Source organism: Microtus pennsylvanicus, chromosome 16 (assembly GCF_037038515.1).
Source record: "Microtus pennsylvanicus isolate mMicPen1 chromosome 16, mMicPen1.hap1, whole genome shotgun sequence".
Taxonomy (NCBI): Eukaryota; Metazoa; Chordata; class Mammalia; order Rodentia; family Cricetidae; genus Microtus; species Microtus pennsylvanicus.
Genome location: NC_134594.1, coordinates 11393109 through 11420392, shown reverse-complemented (window position 1 = coordinate 11420392; position 27284 = coordinate 11393109). Strand labels below are relative to the sequence as shown.

General features: G+C 43.6%; 1 protein-coding gene across 5 annotated transcripts in view; it reads right to left on the bottom strand.

Annotated features, from left to right (window-relative positions):
- Window positions 1–26998, bottom strand: part of LOC142836509 (EGF-like and EMI domain-containing protein 1) — a 626698-nt gene extending 599700 nt beyond the window's left edge. For 4 of the 5 annotated variants that reach the window (XM_075950804.1, XM_075950805.1, XM_075950807.1 and 1 more), the window contains exon 1: window positions 26537–26669. In XM_075950804.1, the coding sequence (XP_075806919.1) occupies window positions 26537–26625 (89 nt within the window). In that variant the 5' untranslated portion in view covers window positions 26626–26669. Of the gene's footprint in view, window positions 1–26536 lie in introns of all 5 variants that reach the window. The other variant, XM_075950806.1, reaches the window with a different exon arrangement.
- Between the last annotated feature and the right edge of the window lie 286 nt (window positions 26999–27284).

Here is a 27284-nt window from a genome sequence, read left to right as displayed (position 1 = left end):
ACACAAGGCATTATACTGTTGTACGTCACTAAAGCGGGAAGTAAAGCATGTGTGTGGAAGCATTTACTAAACGAGTGAGCAATCCAAGGATCCTAACCGCGAATCACACCTGGTTGACTGTTCCTGAATGCTGCCAGCATCTCTACTTTATAAATCAACTTTCCCCATATCTTATCACAGTCCATCTTCAAACAGATGGCTCACAAAGACAGCACCGTTTTATGTTGCCCACCCCCAATCCCTGTGCTAAATCTCAAAATCAAGAGAGGGCAGGCTTTCTATAGATTTGTAGGTTAAAATGTAGATTATGCTATGGATTCGTTTCCTTGACAAATATTTTCAGAGGATTAAACACAGACAAATAACACAGATAAAATTCTCCTTTGGGGCCTTTCTACATCTGATGGGGGACTTGTGGATACGACCGTACACTGATCTAAAGTCTTTTAACTCATGATGTGGAAGCGAAAGCTCTGGGTGCATAGAAACAAAAGCACTGAAGTTTGGCCCCGTGACCACAGAAGAGAGGACAGTTAAAGAATTCTTGAAAGGGAGGAGAGAAGGAGGAAGGAGGGATTATACCAGCCAGGGAGGTCAGGAGGGGAGGACCCACAGAGACAACTAACCTGAGCTTGCAGGAGCTCATGGACTCTGGATCAATAGTCAGGGATCCTGTGTGGGACCGACCTAGGTCCTCTGCATGTGTGTGACAATTGTGTAGCTTGGTCTCTTAGTAAGGCTTCTAACAGTGAGAGAAGGACCTCTCCCAGGCACTTAGCTGGCTTTTAATAACCTGTCCCCCATGCTGGAATACCTGGCCCTGCTTTTATATAAGGGGAGGAGCTTGGTCCTGCCTCAACTTGATGGGCCATGCTTTGTGCAAGCCCATGGGTGGCCTGTCCTTTTCTGAATGGAGATGGAGGAGGAGTGGATGGGGAGAGCGGTAGATGGAAAAGGAGAGGAGATGGTAGGAGTAGGGAGGGGAAAGTGGTTGGTATGTAAAATAAATGAAAAAAAGGTAATTTAAATGAAAAGAAAAGAAGAAAAAAAAAGAATTCTTGAATCCCAACTGTGCCATTCACAGACTGGTCAGGAATTTCCTTCTGGCTCTTCTTTCATTCCTGTTGTGATTAAAATAAAATACCCTAACTGAGAGCAACTCAAGTGAAGAGGGGTTGGTCTGACTGACAGTTCTAGGCTACAGTCTTCTCTTGAGGAAAGTCAAGGCAGACGGTCAAGCAGGTAGGCACACTGTATCTGCAGTGGGGAGCAGAGAGAAACGACTGACTCTTAGCTTGCTTGCTGATTATGTCAGCTAGTTTTTTATTCTCTTACACAGTTCAGGGCCAGCTCCAGGAAACAACACCTCCCACATTCGAGGTGATATTTCCAATTCTGTTAAGACAAGCTCACAGGCTGACTTACCTAGATAGTTCTTCCCAGTTCTCTCTCAAAAGACTCTCGGTTTTGTAAAGAGGATAGTTAAACTAAAACCGCTTAACTCAATAATGTCGAAGCTTTAAGGTTAAATTTCCTTGAAGTTCACCCTGCTATCTACCTCTAGTAAACAGGAAGCAAACAACTGTTGGTACAGAATTAAAGACACCTCCCACAAGAGTCAAATGTGGCATCTGACATTACTCAGGCCTTAGGACTAGACTAGCTGGTCTTAACCTGCCCCCGTGCTGGCTACATGACCTTAGCAGATCCTAATCCTTACATGCGCGTTGCAGTCTTCATCAGAAAAATAGGAGTTGGCAAGTTGGCATCTCCAGATGCTAGCTAGATGTTGTGTGATATTTTGTTTGTGCTCTCACAAATAAAGCTTCCTTGGAGTCAGAGGGTGGAGCTAGCCACTAGTTAACCATAGAGGTCTGGAGGTCTGTACAGAGAGGAGACAGGAAGTGATAAGGTGGGTGGGAGGGACGGAGAGAGAATGTAGGGCCTTTTGGACAGAGGAACGAGAGGGAAGCAACTGATGGCTGCTCCCATTCTCTGATCTTTCAGGTTGTTGCCCTGATATCTGACTCCGGATATTTTACTGATAAGATTAATTAGATTAATGCTTCAGCTAAATGTGAGCCTTTGTCCATGGCCAGTGGAGCTTTGCTGTTTCGTAGCCCTTTCTGCTCTACACTGCTGCTAACTCACCTCTGATTCCCGATTTTTTTACTGATAGGATTAATTAGAACGTAGAGCCAAAGGTGAAAATGGACAAAAATATAAGCAAAGTGCAGAATACAGTGCTTGGGAAAATGAAGTGGGGAGGAGAAGCAGGAGGTCAAAATCTTGGGGAACCGGAAGCTTTCCTGAAATTGTTGTTGCCCTGAAGTTACTGTGATCTGTAAGGTCCTGGCATTGTAGTTACCATGGGTACGAAATACCTGGCACTGTACTTACTGTGTGTTGGGTTATGGCCTGGTAGTTACCATGTACTGTGAGTACCTGGCATGCAGTCTTGTGTCTCCATGAACCTAATAGTTATCATGTGCTGTGAGTACCTGCTATTAGAGTTACTGTGTGCCCTGAGTAGCTGTCATTTTAGCTTTAATTGCTGTGCGCACCTGTTGCAGTTATTCCCATGTGTGGAAGTAGTGGCATCTGTCACTGTGGGATGTGATTACCTGGCATTGTATTTACTTGGTGTGTTCAAGACCTAGCATTGTAGCTGCTGTTTACTGTCTACTCTAAGTATCTGGCATTGCAGTTACTATGCTGCATAAGGACCTTGCATCACAGATTACTGGTCATCATGTGCTGTTGGCACCTGCCATTGTCGTCACTGTGATCTAAGTCCCTGCCTTGTGAGTACCTGGCATTTTAGTCATCGTGTGCTGTAAATAGTGGACATTTCAAGTTACTATTTCTTGCAAGTATGTGGCATTGTAGTTATTGATTATGGCTGTCTACAAATGCCTTTCCTTGTAATTATTGTGTACTGGAAGTACCTGACATTTTAGTTACTGTGTGCTGTAAGCACAAGGCATCATAGTTACTATGTGCTGTAAGAACACAAAAGAGCAGGGACCCAATAAACAGAACTTAATAATTGCAATTTTATATCGCATCCTATAATTCACCTGAACAAATAGAGATAGTAATAGATGACAAGGTTCTGTGGCTTGTTCTCACGCTCACAGACACACCATGTATACACAAGTGTTGTGAACAAGGATGTGAGATAACGCTAATTCTCAAAATTTCACATTTAGTACAGATAGCAGCCTTAAGTCCGTGTCATAAAAATTATGCAGGAAGTGGATCGGGCTTGAAGCATTATTCTTTGACCCCTACTACAAACAAAATGTGCCTAAGATAGTATTGTTTCATAGGTCCTCACTTTCTTCTTGGACATCACTGATGCTAAGGATGCTCACAGTGCAGTTGCTAGGGGAATCTTGGATGCCAAGCAGAGCAGGAGCCTGGAGGTTGGGGCCATGGAGGCTGGCATCCCATGGAGCCAGAGATTGCCTATTGATCCTGCCTGCCTGTGCACTCAGTTGGGTCAGGAATGAATTCCTCCAGATGCAGGCTATGTTCTTCAGAGCAATCTTGTTTTCTAGCAGATAGTTGTCACAAAGGAAGTTTTTATTCCTTTCAAAATTCAAAGGCACATCAATAAGACCAAAGTTCCACACACCTACTTCAGATAATTGCTAAAATATATATATATATATATGTATATATATATACATATATATATATACATTTTCAGGGTGGATTCAGGCTTCTCTGATCTACTAAGGGACATGGATGTCACACCAGAGTACTAGTTCAAAAACATCAATATTCACACACTAGTCAAAAAATGAAATAAACTGAATTGGTTCTAAAATTGCCAAATAAATAAATAAATAAATAAAAGCAACAGCTACCATTTAGCACATGTGCTCTGCCAGCCACAGATGACACGTTGGAGCTCTTTCTTGTTAAGCCTGGAATTGACCCAATTAACCCCACTAAGAGCAGCGTTTCTCAAAGTGGGGGAGGCAGAGTAAAATCAAAGTGAGGTTTTCTTCTCTTTATATTGATTTAATGGATTCTTTGATGGTAAAGTGTTAACGTGCATACTTTACCCCATCCTTTCTTATCTCCCTCAAACTTGCCGTATCCCCAAGGACCCTGCCCCACAACCTTTTAGTTTTACAGGGTGACTAAGGACTTTAACTGCGGTCATCTCTGTGGCCATCGGTTCAGAACCACCCACTGGAGCCCAGTGGCCACCATTTGGCATACAGCCGAAGGCCGTGACTGACCCTCTTCCAGCATCTGCCAGCTGCCAATAAATAGTCCAGCTGGGAAGGGCTCCATAAGCCCCATCTGGATAGTGACTATCGATGGCAGAGTTCTCAGTCCTATAGAGGACACTTATTCTACCCACTCTAAGGCTCAGGGAATATTCCAGAAGAAGGAGAAGAAAAGATTGTAAGAGCCAGAGATAGGGAGAGGGCTGCAAACACTGTCTTCGGGGCGTGACAGTCACTGCTATGCTGACCTTTCCGTGGTGGCGTTTGCCTGCAGTGTGCCTGCGCAAGACCGGACCTGTCAATGTCAAAGTAGACTTTCCCAAAACGCGTTTTCCTCAGTGTCTTTCTTCACTGGCTCTTCACATACTACCCCTGCTCTGATGAACCTTATAGAAACTTCTAGGTCATCTTACAACCTGATACATTTTGTCTTGCAAAGAGGGGCTTCCAACTCACTCCTTTCTGCATTTATGACCCAGCCCAGTTCCTTCATGAGCCAGCATTTCCCCAAAAGAAAAGAACTTGTCTCTAGTTTTTTTTTTCCTTTGATCTCCTGGCAGCCAATACAATCCTGCTTTCCCATGGAATGGCAGCCTGGGAGAATTCTCTTGACCTACTGTGGCCAACAGTAAAGGAGACTGAGCGGAGAGCTGCTGTTGGCTGTCACTCAGCTCTTCCTGTTCTGGCCTAACCTCCTCTTCTCAGGTCCCACAAAGTACCAGACTCTGCCTTAATTATAGGAACTCCACCTACACCACTTTTTCTGCTTAGAAAGTTCACATCCCCCATTCCTGCTACACACACACACACACACACCCTTTGCCTTGGTGAGATACTCTGAGCCCAGTAGACAGAGATGTGGACCTGTCTTTTCCTAAAAAGTGCTCGACTGTTCATTTACCACACATACCCTGGAAGGCAACTTCTCCTAGGCAAGGACCATAACAGTCCTGCGCCATTGTCATTCCGACTCAGGGCATGTTGTCTGGTACGCAAGATGCAATCAAATCCCATTTTTGAATGAATAAAATCACATTTCCTGGTATATAATCTTTCCAAAACACTGTTCAGCCTCTCAGAGAAAGTATATGCATATGAAAGGATGTAGCAAAAAAAAAAAAGCCCACCTATGCGATGAGTCAGCCAGCATTACCAGGCAGAGACTTGCGTGCTTGAGAAGGCAAACTGTGGTCTTACCTACCGACCTCACATGCTTCAGGTCAACAGTATCACTCACCCCTGACCCTGCCACCCCTGAATCAGAGCGAGTGTGTTAGATGCGGCTTTGAGAAGCAGAACCCTTTCCCAACCTTATCTCCTAGGAAGACAGACCCTAATTAGGGGAAGGAAGCCTTCTGGACCATCTCTGTGCACAACCTCAATCTGAAAATTCCTGGATTGACTTAATTGACTTAACTCATGTCCAGCTGCTATACGTAGGATTTTGGGGTGGGTAAGTGAGGGGTTCCTTGAGCTCACCACATGGTTTTCTTCTCCTGCACTGACTCCCTCACTTCCTTAAAATGTCTCCCACTTCCTCACCTTCACAGCAGTTAGTCAGTCTTGGGTCTCCCTCCGCCCCCCCCTCCATCACTTGTAAATACAGTTTCCCACAAATTCTTGCAACAGAAGAGACAAGTACAAGGCCTGGCTTCCTCCAGATTTGCTATTTCTTTCACGCATCTCTCTCTTTATCTCTCCTTTCCCTATCCTTCCCCTTTGTTCCTCCTCCAGACTTCCATCACTAGTGTTAACAGTATTATAAAGCTCACACTATTGAATGTTACTACACCTAACCTCCTGTGCATTCTCCCAAGGTATTAATTCGGTTGACTTGTAACCACCCACAATGCTGCTTGTGCTAACTCTGTGGTACAGAAAAAAAGCTGATGAGCCTAGGACACACACTTATTGGAGGCTGGAGCAATGACTTACTTAAAAGCACCGGCTGCTCTTCTGAGTAACTCAGGTTCCATCTCCTGCATACACATTTTGAGTGTTTGTGTATATGTGTGTGTGTGTGTGTGTGTGTGTGTGTGTGTGTGTGTGTGTGTACAGTTGTTTGAAAGAACATGACTCCCAAAGGGAGTGGCACTATTATTAGGAGATGTGACATTGTTGAAGTAGGTATGACCTTATTGGTGGAAGTGTATCACTGTGGAGGTGGGCTGTGAGGTCTCACATATGCTCAAGTCATGCCCAGTAAGACAGACCTCTTCCTGTTACCAGTGAACCAAGATGTAAGAATTCTGAGAGCCTTCTCTAGCACCACAGCTGCCTGCATGCTACCTTGCTTGCCACCATGATGATAATGGAATAAACTTCTGGATTATAAGCAATCCACCCCAATTAAATATTTTCCTTTATAAGAGTTGCTGTAGTCATAGTGTCTCTTCACAGCAATAGCAACCCTAAACGTTGTGTAATATTACTTTAAGCAAAGATGTGTTACATTTGTTTACACTGTATTTGTCTAATTATGTAAATATGTGTTGCTGTTGCACCTTGCCTGCCTAAGGCACCTTATTGGTCTAATACAAAGTTGAATAGCCAATAGCTAGGCAGGAGAGGGATAGGTGGGGCTGGTGGGTAGAGAGAGTAAGTAGGAGGAGGAAGTTAGGTTGGGGAGAACGAAGAGAATGAAGAAGAAAGAGAGGGAGATGCTCAGGGCCAGTCAGGCAGCCGCCAGCCAATCAGACATGGAGTAGGGCACGCAGAATGAAAGAAAGGTAAAAGCACAGAGGCAAAACACAGGTGAAGAGAAAGAGATTAAATTAAGTTGTAAGAGCTAGTGGGAAAAGCTTAAGCTAAGGCCGAGCATTCATAACTAATAATCAGTCTCTGTGTCATGATTTGGGAACTGGTTGGTAGCCCAAAAGAAAGTCTGATACACCTAAGACTATACAAATACATATTATATACATACATGATTATATAATGTTTACATAATTATATGATGTATTAATATATTAGGGTTTGGGCTATAGTATTACTATATATATATATACATACATACATATGTGGAATACACTATGAATTTATTCTGACTGTTTTATTCAAATGACTGTTGTCAATAATTAAGACTATATGGTCATATATATAAAATCTCTTGGTGTGCATGGGTAGATGGGTAAGGGTGGGGTAGAGGGTTGGGTGTGTAGAAACATGGAGGGGAAGAGAAAAGGAAGAAAAAAGAAAGAGAAACAGAAGAGGAAGGAAACAAAAAGGGTGAGAAACAAGACTCCAATGGGATTTCCCTCAGCAAGCCTGTCTGAGAAGCTATGCTGTGGCTCACAGTTTCATGACTGCATGCTTCATCAACATGGAACGTGGCAGCAAGACTGTATCCAGGTGAATGGCTTGCTCCTTCCGCTATTGGACACTTCAACTCTTATGTAGGGGAACCGTTTCTGTCTCCTGATTGATTTTCACTGGAAGACAAGGCAACAGCACCCAGAGAGCACGCACAATGACAAATGTTTACTGAGATACAGAGGAGCCATAAAATTCCTTTCCTATGCTGTCATAGAAGACACAATATAACTATAGAAAAAATTATTTTGCCCATAAATTTTTGGTGACCCTAGTGGCTCAAAAAATTCTCAAAGTTTTCTTCAAATGACTGTTGTCAATAACAGATTAAATGTTGAAAGATCATCTCAGAGGTATATTATAATTTTTTCCTAAGTAAAAAGTAATAGACACTCATTGTAAAAAAAAATGTCTGAAACTATAAACAGTAGCTGAGTGCATAAAATGTACCCACAATTCACCACCAAGAGATAAAGACTACTAAAATAGTTTGATGTATTTCATTCCATTCGTGCTTATTGTCTTTATATTTATACATTTATACATAAAATCGTGCTGTTACAGGCATTTGTATCCTGCCTCTTTTTTGACTTATTATAATATAGGCATTTTATTGGTCATTAAAATTCTTTGTAAACACTGTTTTTAATGGTTGCATAAATGTTCTATTGTAAGGATATGCCATAATTTCACCCAACTGCTTGCTCGTTCTTGGACACTTAAGATGCTTCCACCTTATTTTTTTCCTTCTAATACATGGAAATCTTAAAAATACTTTTCATGAGAAAGCAAGTTTATTTCCTTGGCAAATAAGCTCTCCAGAACACAGTCAGTGGTGGCATCTCAGCATCTTGTGAGCACCACAAGGCTCAGGTTCCACCAGAAGAGGCCATTTATCATCCCTTCCTGGAATAATTCATTTTAATTTAAACTTCCCATTCCTAGCCCCTTCCTCTCATATGTGTTTTCCATCTCATATAATTCCAAACACTCACTTTTCTGACAGGTGGCATTTAGTTTGTCTGTCGGTCCAAAGCTCTTCTGTCCCTTGTTACACATGGAAGGGGAAGCCCGACTTACAATTCTCCCCATACGGAGCCCTCCCCTCTTGTCAGTGAGAATGACTTCCTCTTTTTCAAGCTCCATTCTTGGCTAGTCTTTAAGATGTTCTCAGAGAGGAAGTCTACTTCTGGGGTTCTCAGTTCTCTTGAGGTGTCTGTCTCCAGAGGGAAGAGAGGTCCCATAAAGAATGGCACCCATGTCTCCCATAGAAAGGACCATTTACACAGAAGTCATGCCAGAGCATAGATGCTGTCTTACCTGGGGCAATAGAGGAAGCCGCTAAGCTTTGAAGTAATTATAGTAGCCAGAGCAAGAAGCAAGCCTATTAATAATGAGGCTACACACACACATGAAAGTATTCATGAGCATATTTAACTTAAAGGCCAAAGACTTTGGAAAGTTAGGAACTGCAGGTGACTTTCCTTGACCTAAGAGTTGATCAGAGCCCAAACATCTGTAGATCTATCACTAATGCATTCTAAATTAAATATCAAACATTTTGTTAAGGTCAAAATATGGATTCCACAAGAAAAACAGGCTAAAATTTATGAAAAGATGAGGTTGGGAAGTCCCTGAGGCACACAACAATGAAGACTTTTAGTGTCCTCTTCTGTTGACATTGAAACTGGTGAAGGGCTACAGTTGGCTGGTCCTGGCCAGGCCACTTCATCCTTCAGAAGACCCACAAGCTGTCTGGGATCAGGCACATACAGAGTAACCAAAGTAGACCCAAAGTTCATTCTCAGTGCACTGTGACTAAAGTTACACTGAAAAATTTCTAAACTGTAGAATTACATGGCCCCCTTCCTAGCAGCACTGCTCCTGATAACCAACCATTGTAAGGAACCCAGATGTTCATCCACAGTTGATAGAGACAAATATGGTAAATGTGGGAGAATACAATATAGCTTGGAAAAAAAGGAAAGCAATCTTACCACATGCTACAACGTGGATGAGCCACTAGATGTAAGGCTATAAGAATAACCAATCAGAAAGAGATAACCACTCTATGACTCCATTTATGTGGAGCTAAATTCATGAAAATGGAAGCTCAGATGGTGGCTGTCAGAGACTGAGAGAAGACAGAACCCAAGTATAGAGTTTAAAGTGTAGATCACCATTTGCAGCATGACTTGGGTCTAAAAGCTGGCTGTAGTGGTCTGAATAAGAATGTCCCCCAGAGACTCACATATTTGAATGCTTAGTCCTGGAATATAGGAACTATTGCCGAAGGATTAGGAGGTATGGCCTTGTTGGAGGAGGTGTGTCACTGGGAGTGGGCTTTAAGGTTTCAAAAGTCTCAGTCCCAAACTCTGCCTGTGCCCATAATTTAGATGTGAACTGTCAGCTGCTGCCTCAGTGCCATGCCTGCCTGCTGCCATGCCCCACCCCACGGTGTGCAAGGACTAACCCTTGGAAACTGTAAGCAAACTCCTAAGTTCTTCCTTTTCACAGAGTTTTGTCATAGCAATAACTAAGAGACAGTGACTAAGAAGAAGAAACACACAGAGAGAAAGAGAGAGACAGAGAACAGAGAGACAGAGGGAGAGAGAGAGAGAGAGAGAGAGAGAGAGAGAGAGAGAGAGAGAGAGAGAGAGAGAGAGAGAGAGAGATATTCAGGGAGTTCAGGCATTCTGATGGAGATTCACCAACAACACCAGCAACCCAGAACCTCATTGTGTTTACCTTATACATCTGAATCAAGGAGGTAAGTTTCCTATATACAGCTGAATAAGGTGGGTTGATGGTATACAGCTGCATGAGGAGGAAGGTTTTACCAGATTTGGGTGGGGTCTCTGTAAGGGAGCAGTATCAGGCTGCAGTCATCCCAGAGGAGGAAGCTGTGATTGATGGATTTTGCATACACTGTCAACATTCACACTCACATGAAAAGAGAGTTCTGCTCTCCCTCTAGCCTCACCTAGGAAGGCTTTGCTATTTCCATGGACACTGGGGTCCTTACTATGCCCATGCAGACAAACCCCACTTGTACAGGGCTTCCTCCATGGCCTGCAGGGGAGTTCTCCTTCTGGAGGATGAAAACTGTCTCACAATGATACAGAGAGTCAGCACCAACATAAATTACATGTTCCCTGAGCCAAAACAGATTCCAAAATCAACTAATGAGACTGTGCCATATAAGTGCCCTTTGCATGTGAGAAACTTAAATCTACCCTCATCGGCCTCCATTATCAACATTTAGAACCTTCTGGACAAGCATTAAAGGCTCCAAAACAGAACATTGGGAAATGCGCCACAATCTGTGAGCAAAACCCATCGTAATTTCTTCCGGAAAGAGCCACACAAACACTCCCCTTCATTCTTCAGTCTCATAAATGCATAGAAAACACGCATTTTCTAAGGAATGATAAGTAACCCCCTACTCGCAGCTATTACTATTTCCATATCCATCTATGTGTTTAATATTGCCAACCTCAATGTTACAGGCAAACCGTAGCATACAAATTGTCTTCGACACCAAGACACTACAAAGTCTTACTGCTTTCTAGCATGGTTTACTTGGGTGAAGCTCTGAGGTCCACTGGCATTGACCATCACTCCCTTCCAGCTCCAGCTCTCCACAGAAGTAAAATAATGTTCTCCTTCTGTGCCCTGATGATACTGCTCCATTATTATCAATGGGAAAGGTTCTTTAGAGAAGAATTGGTACCAAGTGTTTGTAATCCCAATGCTAAAGGGGCAAAATCCAAAGTACCTGCCGACTCCTGGACAGTCAGCCTATGCTGTAGAATATTATTTTAACAATGTGAACATGTGCTACATTTATTTATGCTACAGAATATTAGTTTTACTGTATAAAAAAATAATACATCTGTTTTGCTGCATTTGTTTAATGATACAAAGATATGGGTTTAATTATGTAAAAATCGGTTGCATTCGTTGCACCTTCCCTGCCTAAGCCACCTGATTGGTCTAAGAAAGAGCTGAATGGCTAACATCTAGGCAGAGAAATGACAGGCAGGGCTAGCAGGTGGAGAGAATAGTTAGAAAGAGAAATCGAGGCTCAGAAAAAGAAAAAGGGAAGAATGAGAGGAGGAGGAGAGGACGAGGGACATGCCCGGGACCAGAAGCCAGGCAGATGCCAGTGAGACAGACGTGGAGAGGCAGTGAAAGTAAGATAAACAGAAGTAGGAAAGGTAATAAGCCCTGCTGCAAGAGGTAGATAAACAGGTTAATTTAAGTTAAAAGAACCAGCCAGGCACAAGCCTAAGCTAGCTCATGTATTCTAAACTAATAATAAGTCTCTGGGTCATGATTTGGAAGCTGGTTGATGGCCCCCCCAAAATAGTCTGGTACAAGCCTCACCAAATCAGTAAGTAAGGGACCAAGGGGAGAGCCTATTTGAGCAACTAAGGAGAATAGTAACAGAGGAACAATCTCACAGTCTCTATGCGCATATGTATGGATGTGCTCCTCCTGAAAGGGGCAGGGGAGGTAGACCAGAGGAGTGAAGAGCAGATGAGAGAAGGGGCCCAGATGTAATGTACCTTTGAAGATCCTAGCACCTTGTATTCAGGCAAGAAAAGAGAGTCACAGAATGTACTCTGAGGAGCCTGAAAAAAATCAACACAACACCCTACTGTGGAACGTGTCTACCAACTAGAGGGAATCCCTCAGTTGTTCAATGAAGCAAAGAAAAGAATGTTTAGAGCCTTTGCAACCACCTCTGGGTCATTAGAATAGAACATAAACTCTCTGGTCCCTTAAATTTTAATGAACCTGAACCTTTTAAAGGTGGCAGCTAGAGCAAGTTTAGCAGGGAAACAATTAAAATGTTAATGGGACCTCTCCTGTAAATAGATTTATGAAAGTCGGAGAATGCTGACAGAGTTGTTTCCTGGCTCACACTTCTTAACTGTCAGTTGAATTCAAGCAAAATTTGCTTTTTAAGAAATGCAAAGCCCACATCTGTATGATGTAACGGCTGGTGCCTACTGTGGTTCCTATATCAAAATTCATTCCCGTAGTGCATAATAGCCCTAAAGCTACTCTGCTATCACATAATTGGCCAGTGTGCATTGAGTGTTGAGTGCCTACTTGTTTTCTTGTGCATTTAGTATTGCAGCATATTTAATGGAAGTCTGAGTTCGTTTGCGCTCATCCCAAAACATAGAGAGTTCAAAAGTTCAGAAGATAGGAAGTGCTTCTCAGCATAAGCTGTAAAATGCATTGGAAAATAAATTTCTGATGCCATGATACATCCCCAGTTTATTCATGCTGAGAATTGTTTTCTTATCTTTTGGACTTTGACAACTAGGCTAACCAAAATTTGTTTGAACTCCATAAATAACGTGATAAAATTTGACTACTATTTTATTATCATCAACTTCTTTCCAGCTCACACTGAGGCATGTTGACAAATCAAACCATATATATTTATGGTGTGTAGTGTGATGATTTGAAAACAGTGTTTACTGTGAAATGACCGCCACAGTCATCCACCATCCCACCTAGTCCCACTGTGTGCACACGTGTGACACAGTCATCCACCATCCCACCTAGTCCCACTGTGTGCATGTGTGTGACAGTCATCCACTATCTCACCTAGTCCCACTGTGTGCATGTGTATGACAGTCATCCACCATCTCACCTAGTCCCACTGTGTGCACTTGTGTGAAACATTACATGAACTATCCACTCCAAGTGCACAGTATGGTTTTCTCAGCCACACACACCTAGCTGTACAACTCTTCCTGAACCACATCCTTAGCAGTGTGACAATACACGTGGGATTTGCAGCTATGAGTTCAGAAGCAAAAACTATTCAAATAGGTTGATTTTTACCAATCAGCTTCCACTACACTAAATCGTGGAAGCAGTTTTCTTAATAATTCAAAAAAATGAGAGCTAAACTCTCCTGGGACTGCCTCCTTCCCTCAAGAGCAAAATGCACTAAAGCTCAGAATTACTGTCAATTCCTAATTAACCGTATCAATGAGCAGAAACATTAAACACCACTGAAAACTGTCCACTGCAGAGTGACAGAAAACAATTTCCAGATCATAAGTTGACAAGCCACGTAATTTATACACATAGAATTGATTCGCAGAGCTGCCTAGAAGCGTCCTTAAAAATCCCAAGCATGTCCTCATTGCCACGTGGCTAGGGAACAGAGTTGTAGGGTTTGTTGCTGTTGTTGTTCACACAAGCGAGAACTCTCCAGGCATCTGCAGCAAACACAAATGTCAGTTATCACTGCTGAGACAGACAGCTTTATCATTAATCCCCATCCCCACGTCCTGAAACATTCCTGAAATGGATAACTTTTATGCTGGACATTAGCTCTTTCCTGAAAGAGATGGAGGAGGCCCTGAAGTTCATCTATAACAAAGGCTTCAGGCCCGTAGGTTATACAGTGCAGTTAGGAACCTTGGGATGTGCCAGTGAGAAGAAAATTGCATGCACATAGGGATAAAGATAGAGACACTAGTAACTATGTGGTCCCCAGAGGTGTGTCCCATTCACAGCTTCTAACACCTTACCCTGCACGTTCTTCCCACTCACTTTAGGGAATGTTCATCTAGCCCCATCCTAGCTCACCTTCCAGTGAAACATGGTGATTTCCAGAACTTCCTCTAGTGACTTTGGCTTCTTCCTTTCTAATATCAGCAATGCTCTCCCCTAATTCCTTCATGGTATCGAAATATCTTATAATAATTCATACTGATAAGTCTCCTTGAGACATTCTCACCTACCTGATCATCTCTGCAGACACAGAATAACTTGATGGTTATGGGCTGACGAGTTCTGCTGGAGTAGTATGAAGTCACTCTCTTTGCTGAAATGTCTAACCAGGGGACGAATGGACTGAGAATAATGGCAGATAGAGGGTGAACGCCTGGTCAAGCAACATGCACGGAAGGATGCTCTTACAGGAGCATCTCTTCCTAGTCACCGTGGCCAAAAATGATGCCTGTGGGAAGAGCCTTCTCTGCTAGATCAATGTGCTTCCACTGGGTCTGTGGGGCAGTTCTGAATCTCATTTTCCAAGAGGGACACTCACTGTCTGTTTTCCAAGTTCCCACTTTATACAACTTCTCTGGGGCCTTCTGCAGCCTTCTCAATAGTTTAGCTCCCTCTGTATGTTCTTTTCCCCCTGCCTTCTCTCTCTGTCAGAATGCCTGGTTTTCCATTTTTGCTGACACTGTCTCCTCATCTGCCTCTCCTGTGGTTCCCGTCCAGACCACACTCCCGACTCCTCTCCTCAGATCTTCTCCAGGAGCCCACAAGTGGGACCTCGGGGCACACACTGACCCATATACGCATGCTAGAATACCTCTTCTCCCATCATTTCCTCCCTCCTTGTGTTCCCAGTGCTCGAGTTTCCCTAAAGGCTTTCTCCCTCGGCTCCCACTTGCATTGGCACTGGCTTCTCTTGATGCTAGTCCTTCCGGTCTGCACCTATCTTCTTCCGCTGTATTTCCTGGTTTCAACATCACCCGCTTCTCCCTAGACTGGGTACAGGAGTTCCCAATGGGACTCCCTTTCCCTGGATTCGTTCCCAAACCATCATCACTCAAGACGCAAATGTGACCAGATTAGCCTTCTGTTTTGAGTTCATGTCTTCTTGGCTATGGAATGAAGAAGCTGAGGTTGACAGCACTTCAGAATAAATGTTTACTTAGAATGAATGACACTGGTGCCCAGATGTCCCACAGCAGTGTGCATAGCCTTCCTGAGCTGTCCCATCTGAGCTGACCTAGACTCCTCCTTTGCTTTGTTCTGTACAGCTTCACTGTCCTAGATGTACTATGGGAAAATGAGCTATCTTATAGCTTTTATAAGAGAAGCTCTTGCCTACATTTCTTCACACAACCATCACCATCAGCGCCTTTCACCCACCACACCTTTACCCAGAAGCCCGTGAGGGACAATGAGCCCTGCAAGCCTTCTCAGAAGCCCTGCCCTCTTTCTTCTTCCCAGTTGGGCTGGAAGCTATGTGGGTAGCCTTGATAGGTCAGTTTGTGTCCCCCAGATCTTACTTGACTCTGAACAAATGCTTGTTGAACAAACTAGTAAGAGCAGATAAGCCCACCACATATAAAGGAATCAAGTGAGTGATTTGATTTCAGTATCAAAGAAAAGAAAAAAAGGCAAGAAAATGACCAACCCTAGAGCAGACAGGAGCTCCGGGGTAAGTTCACTAAATCCATTCTCATCTAGTCCCAGTATGAACATGCGCAAAATCAAAGGGCTGGATTCAATGGAGAAAAAAACTAGGCTTACACCTGAGTCAAATGTGTGCTGCTAGGATACGGAAGAAAAACATTAGGAGTGCTGAGAATGGCTTTTCCAGGTCTCTAGTACTTCCGTTAAAGCTTAGATGGCGTAGCCATGTGGATGGGTGTAGCTCAGTGGGGGAACACCTGCCTCCCTCGCCTACGCCTACATAAAGAGGAAGCCCTGGACTCCAGTCCTGGAACTAAAATAATAAGAATAAAAATTAATTACTTCCATGACAGCTTGCTCACCTTCTGGAGGGGTGTTTATACAATAAACCTCCTCAGAAGAAGGCTGGAAGATCTCCTGCTGGAGCTGGGGGCAGAGTTCTCCTGAGCGTTAGAACAAAGGCTGCTTTCCCCTCAGCAAGGGTTTGCAGGTTTGCAAACAGGCTCCGCAGGCCTGAGGTGCTCCTAAGTTGCAAGCTTCTCAGTTTCCACTCTTAGTGCTGCATTCTTCTGGGATGCTCCTCAGGGTACCCAAGGAACTGAGAGGAGGTTAGCGTTACAGACACCCAGCTTGGGCTGTCTGCACTGACTGAAGGACTGCGAGAGAATCTGCCACGGATGGGGAATCTATCCTCTCTCCATAGTTAATTGCTGCCATGGACTAACTGGCTACCTTGGGAGCAGAGTAAAATCACAGACCTTTCCTAAGTGGACCAAAGAGAAATCTAAAACACAAAATTCCAAAAGACACGTGTTTAATAAATGTTAGTGAAATAGAATCAGGAATCAGAATAAAAGTCCTTGAGTACAGTAAGGTAATTGGGGGCCCCAATTTTAGATCCAGCCTAGTATCAAGTCCTAACACTTTCTGAATTAGCTGTATGACCTTTCTGTGGATCTTCTTATCCTTATACGTAGTTTTTCAGAAAAATCTAACTTCTTTGAATATCAGCTTCTTTTTCATAAAATATACACTCTACAGTCATCTTCTGATATGTTTTTTTGTGGGGACTAAGAGAGCTAAAATACATAAGAACATAATTTGTTCCTGAAATATACTAAATACCTAAGAGCTTTACAATAATCGGTTTTTAATGAAAGGAAACAGTTACTAGAGACTCACTTTTATGACATGTATATATACATATATATTACATATTTCACATATATATATATATATATGAAAGTAGGGGAACATACGCATATGTTAGCATATATGTATTATATATACACATTTATTCCTCATTCCATTATTGAAAGAGAATGAAACCTTTCATTTACAATATGACTGGGACTGGAGATCATTACGCTAATGAAATAATCCAGGAGAGAAATCCAGACATGACCGGACCCTGGTTTCATAGACATTTCCCGTAGTATGGTGATAGCCCAAGCTAAGGCCGGAGGGTGGTGTGCAAGAAGTTCTAAGTACACACAGAAGGATCGAAACATTCTTTTCTATTGCTTCATAGAGAGAGTGGACATAGGCACAGAGGAGCCTCTGAGCGACTGAACTCCTGCACAGATCTGTGCTTCAACATGAGCACGGACTCTTGAGAACTCCCAAACCAATTGGCCCATAGTACATTGGCAAAGCCATTCCTCATATGAGCCAGGTTTAGAGGAAGGAAAGACTTCCGCAGGAAGATCCAGGATGAGTGTTTATAAACAACCAGGCGATGTGAGCACAGATGGACAACTGGAGCTTCCTCCTCCGGGGTGTTTCCAGCCTGAGCTGGCTGCCTACAGAGATCTCCTCCCTCGACTAGCTAACTCCTCCACCCTGTGTTGGACCCTGATGAACAGGAGGAGTTCCAGATTGTGGTGGTAGTGGTTAGAGAATCCCACATAAGCCCACTTTAGTGTATGTCCCTGTGTATCTGTCTTTTCTAAATTCCCTTGCCACCCCAGCCAGGGTTCTGGCACCCAAGGTGTGTATGTAAGTCACGGCAAGTGTAGATTATAATAATGTATATAAACACTATCTTTTAAAAAAAGACAGGCAATGTCTGAGGAATGATATTGAAGGTTGACCTCGGGCAGGTACATGCAAACTAGCACACATTTTTGCACACAAACGCATGCATACATGCACATACACACAAAAAAACACACACTTATGGTGAATGGCTAAAGACATAGATAGGCTTATCTGAATTTAAACATCACACAATGTACACAGGAGTCAAATATCCCACAGTGGTCCTCAAGTATACACAATATGTATCGATTAAAGCAAATCTAATTTTAAAATTAAATTATATACAATACAAATATATCATATAACAAAAATTTAAAGTATATGAAAGACCATGAGCTGACCATAATGCTGTGTGTGGACAGGCAGCCAGCTGGGCTACATACAAAAACAGAAATATGAACTGCACAAAGGGTATTTCAGTGCTGCTGTTTATAGGATTTGGCAACTGACAAAAATATAAAACTTAAATTACTCATAAGTTGCCATAGAAAAGGAGTTGTTACAATCATGGTACCTTAAACTCATAAATACCAAGAAAATAAATTAGAAGAAAAGTAATTTTAAAGAATGTTTTCAGGCTTAATAAAGTAGAAGATAGGCAAAGTACCCAGAAAGGTAGGAGGCAGAGATGAGGAGAGATGGCCTGTGGCATTCTGAGCTGAACCCCACAGAGATGATCAGTATCTAGCTCAAAATGCAAGTCTGTAGTTCTACAAAGCCTGCAGCTAGCTGTAGAGATAGAGGCCATATCAGAACAGAGTGCATGATGGGAGCCTGTAGGAGGGGAGGCAGGAGAAAGGACATGACGGGGGAGGAGGGAAGCTGCAGATGACACTGGGAATGCATACGAACAGGCCAAAGTAAAGCTTTAGAAAAGAAGCAACAGAAAGAACTAGCAATGTCACACGCTACAGAAAGTGAGGAGAGAGTGTATTCAAAGAAGACAGGCTCTGAGAAGGATCAACAGCAGAAGGGAACCAGAAGAATTGAATAAATTGATAAATTATTAAAAAAAAAAACAAGTTCTGGGAGGATGGCTCAGTGGAAAATTGGACCTGAGTTCAGGCCCCATCATCACAAAAAGCAGCAGAAAGTAGTTCATGCCTGTAACCCTGGCAACCACGAGGAAGAAACAGGAGGGTCCCTGGGTCTATATATATGAGTTCCAGTTTGGGTGAGATATCTTGTTTCAAATCACAAAAAGAAACAAACAAATAAAAAGAAAAAACTCAGACAGTTCTGACGAATGGACTAGAATAGAGGACCAGGAGATAAACATACAAAACTATGCCCACATAATTTTTGACAAAGGGGACAAAAACATATATTAGAATTATCAAGCTGTTCTACAAATGATATACACAAAACTGGATATTTATCTACAAAAGAATTAAACTGAGTTAGCATCTTACACCTTGTAGAAAAAAATCAATCATAATGGATTATATATCTTAGTTTAAAACCTGAAATACTGAAACTTCTAGATGAAAATATAGGGAACATTTTTGAAGGCTCTGGAGTAGGCAAGAACTGTCTGAACAGAACTTTAGGAGTGCAGAATTAGCACCAGTCCTCAACAGATGGGATACATGGAATTAAAATCCCTCTGTTCACTAAAGGACACCATCATGCGAGCACAGAGCCCACAGAATGGGAGAAAATCATTCTTCAGAGGAGAATTAATACATGTTACAAATAACGGCAGAAAGTAGATACCAAGGAAATAAAATTACCAATCAACAAATGGTCTAACGAATTGGGCACACAGCTTTGGGGGGGGAGGGGCAGGGGGATCATACCATAAGTGACCAACAACTGTTTTTAAATGTATTTCACATTCCTAGACATGAAGGAAAAGCAAACTAAACTTACTTAGAGATACAAGGGAAAACTTTATTCACTGCTAGGAGGAGAAAAATTAATACATTTTAGTTAGGGCTCCTATTGCTGTGATGACAAAACATGAAGAGGAGAGGGTTTGTCTGGCTTACACTTCCCCATCATAGTCCATCACTAAAGGAAATCAGGATAGGAACTCAAACACAGCAGGAACTTGGAGGCAGGAACTGATGCGGTCATCACAGAGGAATGTTGCTTACTGGATTGCTCCACATTGCTTGCTCGGTCTGCTTTCTTATAGAGCTCAAGACCACCAGCCTCGGGATGGCACTGCCCACAATTGGTTGGGCTCTTCCTGTCAGTCACTAATTGAGAAAATGCCCTGCAGGCTTGCCTGCAGCTGGATCTTATGGAGACATTTTCTTAAATGAAGTTCCCTTCTCTCAAATAACTTTATCTAGTGTCAAGTTGACATTAAAACTATCCAGGAAACCATCCATGTGAAAATTAGGATGGGTTTCCTCAAAAATTAAAAACAGAACTACCATATGACCCAGCTGTTCTATTACTGGGCACATACCTAGGGGACTCTGCATCTTAGTTAGGATTTTCTATTGCTGTGGAGGGATACTATGACCAAGACAACTCTAATAAATGAAAACACTTAATTGAGGGGGCAGGCTTACAGTTCCAGAGGTTCAGACCATTAGCGTCATGACTACATGCGGGCAGATGCAGTGCTGGAGCTGAGAGTCCTACATCTTGACTCAGAGACAACAGGAAGTCACTTGACTCACTGGGTGATATTCCAAGCATAGGAAACCTAAAAGCCCACGCCCACAGAGTCACACTCCTTCAACAAAGCCATACCTCCTATGAGTGCCACTGCCTTTGTGGGCCATTTTCTTTCAAACGCCCACACCTCACCTACCGTAGAGCTATTTACACATTCATATTTATTGTTTCTGTAATTACTGCAGCAAGGAAATAGAGCCAACTTTCATGTAATCAACAGATAACTAGGTAATAAAAATCTGGTACATGTTCTAAATGGAATATTACTCTGCTGTTAAGAAAAATGAAATAACTAAATTTTTTTAAAAAAAAGATGGATTTAGAGAGTGTGACATTAAGTGAGGTTACCCAATATCAGAAAGAAGGAAAAGAATGTTCTGTTGCATATGCAGATCCTAGCCTACACCTGTATATACACGTGTGTATGTACAATTGTGGTTACAATACGAAAGAAGGAGTGGTTTTAGGTGTTGAGGGAGGACAGGATACAAAGGGCAGACACACAAGTCATGAATGGGATACAAAGCAATTATTTCAAGTTTTAGCTCTGTTGTATGTTTTTCTTTGTTTACTGGTGGATAAGTGCATAAACATGTAATTGATAGTGAAATTGTAGAACCCTAAGTGAAGCCCCACAGCTTCAGAATGGCCATTCTAACTGTATGGATACCCATTGAGACACATAGAGCTTGAGACAGGGCAAATGCTTGAGTGACTATGTTAACTTATCCCTGTAGTGTTTATTATTCGTGAATTTATCATAATAACATGATTCTTATTTTTTCTTAATTAAGATGCCGAATGATAGGAGATACCTAAAGTTATCCTCTGGGCTACACACTCACGAGCATGCATGTAGACACACAAAGAAAGAGAGAAGAAAGTAAGAGAGCGAGGGAGGAAGAAAGGAGGAATGGGGAAAGAGGGAGAGAGGAAAAAATGGAGAAAGAGAAGGACAGGGAAGAATGATAGTGAAGTGTTAATAAGCTGTCATTAAGCCATAAGAGATAAGGCAAAGCAGCAGGGTCAAGACAGGTCAACAGACAAGGCAGACTACAAACAGAAAGTAGAAAATATTTGTGAATGGAAAAGAAATGGCACAAGTGAAAAAAGCCACAAATAAAGAGGAGGGGGTGTAGAGAGAACACACCAGGAAGCTCTGAAGCATCAAAATAAGAGTGCCATGGACTGGAGTGCGAGACAACAGAAAAAACAGTTAAACAAGGGGAACTGGAACAGAGGACAGGAACCACATGCAAATGTACACAATTCCAATGTTATCAATAAGGCATGGATTGCTAAAGGTGGGGCCAGCTACGTTGACAGAGAGAACTATTGCTAGATGTAGTTTACATCCGGTAGAAAGATCAGAGCGGGTATAGTTTAAACATAGTGAATTGAGGTGAAAATGGTGAAGGAACCACCAGGGAGCATGGTTGAAAGCGTAAGGCACAAACAATCCCACACCAGTTTGGAATTATGATTAATAGAATGGTTATTTATTTAAAGGGGAAAAACTTACAGATCACCATCCCAGACAACAGCCCTCTGCGCAATCAGGAAGAGAGCCTAGTCGCTGGAAGCTGAGCAGGAAGCCAGAGAGCTAGCCGGAGGGAAGCAGCCGGTTTTTTAAAAGGAGAGAGACCACGCCCCAATGGGCTGGTATCTCAGCAGCTATTGGCTGAGGGAGCAAGGAGCAGAAGGAGCTCCCTGCAACACACCCTGAACAGAAACAGGGCTCCAGAGACAAGAATCAAAGGTGACCCCGCTACTCCCCAGCCATGAAACTTCAGCCAGGTTCTAAATTCCTTGAGTTCCCTACCCCTCCAATTTTGGCTCCAGGTTTCCACATCAGCTGTAGAAGTCTGGACCACATTTCTGCACAGGTCTGTAGTAGGGAGAGATTGTCTTATGGTCTGTACCTGAAGGGTCCTCTCGGAAGGTTTATCTGAATGGCAATGCTCAGCAGTGAACCTTTAAAGAAGTGATTGCACCTGAGGACAATGACTTAGTCAATAGCTAAATCCCTGCTAAAATCCCAACTTAATGGCATCAATGGGAGGTGATGGTCTAGTTGAAGGGAACAAGCATAGGGCACACCCTGGGGAGATATAGCTAGTCCGCACCCTAGCTCATCCCCTCCCCACTTCCTGTCCTCACTAAGGTGGGCGACTTTGCTCTACCACACTGTTAGCCATGGTGTTCTGTCTCATTCAGCCCACAAAAAGCAAAACAATCCAATCATGGCTGGAAAACTCAGACACTTTGAGCCAGGGAAACTCTTCTTCCTTTACTATCTATATAGGCATTTTTTTTTTTTACCACACAGCAAAGGCTTCAACACATGTGAATGCAGTCTATCTGCCGTGCTTTGAATTCTCCGTCAGAACAGCCCATGTAAGATGCCCATATTAGAGCACAGATTTGGAACGTCCCCTATAGTTTAGGAGACTCTTTGGTTGAACATTGACCTTACCCTCTTAAAGTCTCGCCTCCCAGGTGTTAGACAAACATAAGTATCCCAAGTTGTAAGATTGTAGGCAGCTAGCTCTATCCTAATTCAGTGCTGATGTCTACAACACCTCCATGTTGGGGGATATTCAATCACACTGTGAACCCCAAGTTTGCATTTCAATTAATTAAATAAACCTAACGTTAGGTCAGGAGGCTGAGTTAGAAACTATTTGATAGAAAGTAATCAAAGAGCATCAGAGGACATCTGGAAGAGACAGACAGATACACTGGAAGTAGTAGGGTGAAGCTTTTTCTGTTTTGGAGTAGAGGGGCATGCTTCTTGGGAGACATATGCTATGGAGATGTGGGGAGTCAGGCATACAGAATAAAAGAAAAGTAAGAAGCCATATGGTAAATGTAGATTAATACAAGCAGGTTAATTTAAGTTACAATAGCTATTAGAACAAGCTTAATCTAAGGCCAACCTCTCATAATTCATACGAAGTCTCCATGTCATTATTTGGAAGCTGGCTGGCAGGGCAGACAAAGACTCATTACATCTCCATATTCACTGTTTTCATCTCATTATTAAGCACGTGTTCCCAAAAGCACATCACTAAGTTTTAATATAGCAACTGATCATTTATCCTTTGACGCCTCAAAGATCTGGATGGAGTTTGTTTACTCCTCCAATTTAATCCTGTGTAAAACATGTACAGAGTACCATTAACATAAGTAAAGTCATCAACACCCTCTTATCAAAATGTCATCACTGTGTGGCTCACACCTGTAATTCTAGCATTCATGAGGCTGAAGCAGGAGGATTGCTGAGAGTTCAAGGCCAGCCAAGTCTATAGCATGGTATAGTCTACCAAACAAACACAAAGCCTTAAGGCCACCACCAAGCAGCAGTCAGGAATTTCTCATGCAGAGTCTTAAGTAGGCAGAGAAAATTCAGAACTTCCACAAGTATTGTGGAACAATTAGCACGCAAAAGGAGCACTGATGCCCACAGAACCCAGAGCAGGTGCAACCCAGAAGAGGTGCCCAAATCATTTTGACATCCCCTAGGTTGAAAATATCGGCATCAATCCTACTGAGAAGACATGAGGAAATTGAAACAAACTTAAAAAACAGCATAAGCCTGAATGCTCTGGAATAGTTCAACCCCAACTCCGGAACTAGGAATGGCGTGGTGGCAGAGGCCTGCTGGTAATCTGTACTGGGGGCAGGGTGGAGGTAGCAGGATCAGGAGTTCAAGGACACTTTTCAGCTCACAGTGGGTGAGATCAAGTCTAGCGAGGGCTGCCTGTGGCACCTTGTCAAAAACAGAAAGAAAATGAAGAAGAAAGGATAGGAAGAACCTAAGTATCTGGGTTCAAACCTGGTGGTGCAAATCTCAACTCAGCCAAGCCTCTTCCCATTGAAAGCCCTGCCCATTTTACTTGCCATGGGACGGGTAAATGCAAAGGAGCTAGAACCACTTGCTGTCTAAGTAAGAACGCAAGGGAGTTAACCCTCTAGCCGTGGTTTGTGATTTCTACTCACACAATGACGCCACAGTGGAGAGCTGACTTTCTCCATCAGCCCACATCAGTCACCCGAAGTTTCCAAACCGTGATCGAACAAAATCATCAGGCGGGTCGATCATCACAAGAGTCGGAACATCCACGGCACACAGCTTTTGCCTCATTAATAAATTTTCTAAATGAGTTTCCCTTCTAAGACATGCAATCATGAATGTAACAAGTCTGTCATTCTGACTTTTGGTTAGTTGCCCCTGTGTTCCCTTTGTCCTCCTAAACAAGGGGCACCCAACTCTTTGCTGCACTGAGGATGACTGGGAAGTGTGGGTCGGTAGGATGGTATACTTTCATTACAATCTTTACCTCATCCGCAGGCTGTCTCCACCAGTGATTGACTGCAGAGGTCCCTAACAATCTCCGGGAGAATTCTCTCACATTTAACAAATAGGCAGGTGTGTGACAGCCAAGTGCTGTATGTGCCTGTGTTCTACACGCCAAGAATTGCAAAGAAACCTGGCAGTAGATACTACTGCAGTTCCTGATGAATGAACTCCAGCACAGAGAGGACCACAAACAAACATGACTGGATTTCCCCTACCCTAAAGTACTCAAAGTCAGAGCGATTTTAGCAATTCCTTGAAAAACATGTCCTTATTAAATCTTCCAAGAATTTGTATTGGTTTTAATATCTGACTTCATCTCATCTGATATGTAAATGAGTTACAATTCTTTTTTTTTTCAATTGCAGGGTCATCATTCTAGACCAAAGAGTCGACAATGAAAGGAGAGGAATACTGTCATGTAAAAATGGGGTGTGTCTTCCCACTGGGGTCACTCAGTCCAGTGTTTATGGGTGAGTGAGACAAGGCAACCCAGGGCTCACTATAACCGTGATACGACGAAAGCAAGTTTGCTCTAAAGTATTGTAAGACAAAGGCTTTCATACGCACAGGGTGATGTTTCCTGGGATAACCAGAAGAGTTTAAATTCACTTCTTCAAAGTAAACAATGCAAATCTATGTCAAAAGTCACAGTAATTCCTCAAATTTCAGAATATACATTTAGGTACTACATAGTCAAAGTTGTGAAACAGAATGACCCCCTAGCTCTGTTCCCAGTTCATGACCGGAGCAGTAACCAGACAGCAGACTGAATTTCACAGAGAATGAAATATTGAAAGGTAACATGAACCCAAAACGGTGTTTTGCTTACCGGAAGAAGCGAAGCTAGGAAAAGGTATGCGTGCCTTTGGGTTATTTCTCCCAACCACTTTTTCTATTATATAATATTTCAGAAAAGCAAAGAAGAGGGAATGCAGAAACGTTCAAAGGACTTTGCAGTCTGCCCCAGAGCAGAACAGGGAAAGCTGAGTGGAACCCGGCTTTCCCCAGCAGACTAATGGAAAGAAGACGTGGCAGAAACTTCTTGAGCCAGTTAAGTAGACCAGGCTACTAGACTTCTCCGAACTCCTCCCAGAGCGCCACATGGTGACCAAGAACAAGACATTTCCCTGTGTTACCCACTAATGCAGGAGGAATCCCTCCTGTGCCCCTTCCTCCTAACTGTTGGATTAACCACCCAGTGCCTCTCCCTGCCTCTGACACATGCATTGCTGGTTCTCGCCTCTCTCATCAGATCTTTGAAATAGTCCATTCTTTGGACTTCATCATACCTCCCATAAAGGGAGGGGGGATGTGCAGAAACGCATTGAATTTAAAAAAAAAAAGTCAAGGTAGTTCCCTTTCAACGGGATTTAGCGTAAAAGCCTGTGGGAAGTGGACAGTTACTCCCCAATATGAAATACATACACTCAAACTCTGGCGGGGGTCGGGGTCTGACAGGTGCTTGGAAAATAGCAGGTTGGAAGCATTGCATCTTCAGTGGCAGTAGTTGTGCTGGGCGGGGAGGGGGCGCTGCCTAAGGTCTAGTGTGTGTTAAGGTTCCCGCCCCGTACCCAGTCAATGACATCCTCAAGTTCTCATGCCCAGCGCCTGACAGCACCGCATCCCTCCATCGCTTCCCCTAGAGACCTGGTCTCTTCCTCTGCCATGGTGTCGCGAGCGTAGGGCGGGGGCACATGGAACTACGAAGCTGTCCGCACGCTTTCCGGAGCTGCCGGGCTCCACTTACATGCCGGGCTGGAGCTGCAGGGCGCTTCCTGGCGGCCAGTGATAGGCGGCCCAGACGCAGAAGCACCAGAACCACAGTGGGGAGGTCATCTCGTTGAGGATGAGACGGTAGGGACACCGCCCCAACTGCGCGCGGTGCGCCGCTCGGGATCTGCAAGTCCGAATCCCGCGCAGAAGTTGGGCTCGCCAGGCAGAAGTTGCAAGTGCCGGGCTCGCTCTCGAGGACCGCGACGTGCGTCTAGCAGCGGAGGGCGCGGCAGCAGCTCGACCCCAGCAGGCGACACAGGCAACAAGCGAGCGCGTGCTAGTAGTGGCCGGCCAAGCCAACCCCAGGAGCTGTAGCCCAAGAGCTGCACAGCCCCTGCATTGCTGGAGACAACTGGAGACCAGCGAGCCCAGCGGTCCTGCAGCCCCCGCAGTCCTGATGCCATGGCAACGCGCTCGCCGCCCTCTGGCCCCAACCCCTCCGGAGCGCTTAAAGAGACAGCCCCCTGGCCACCATGCGCTCCTTGCGCTGCAGGGCGGTCCCCGCCCCCACGCCCTCTTCACCCTCTCTCCCCCAAGAGGAGACGGGCGGTGGCTGGGGAAGCATCTGGCACCTCACATCGTGTTCTTCCACCAATAATTCACACAACTCTACTCCCAGCCTCTTCCTCCAAAGCCTTTGAGCATCCTCCGCCCCAAACCAGCAAAGATGCTAAGCAGTGCGGGCTTTCCCCCCTCCAACACCAACCTGCTTAGGACCAACC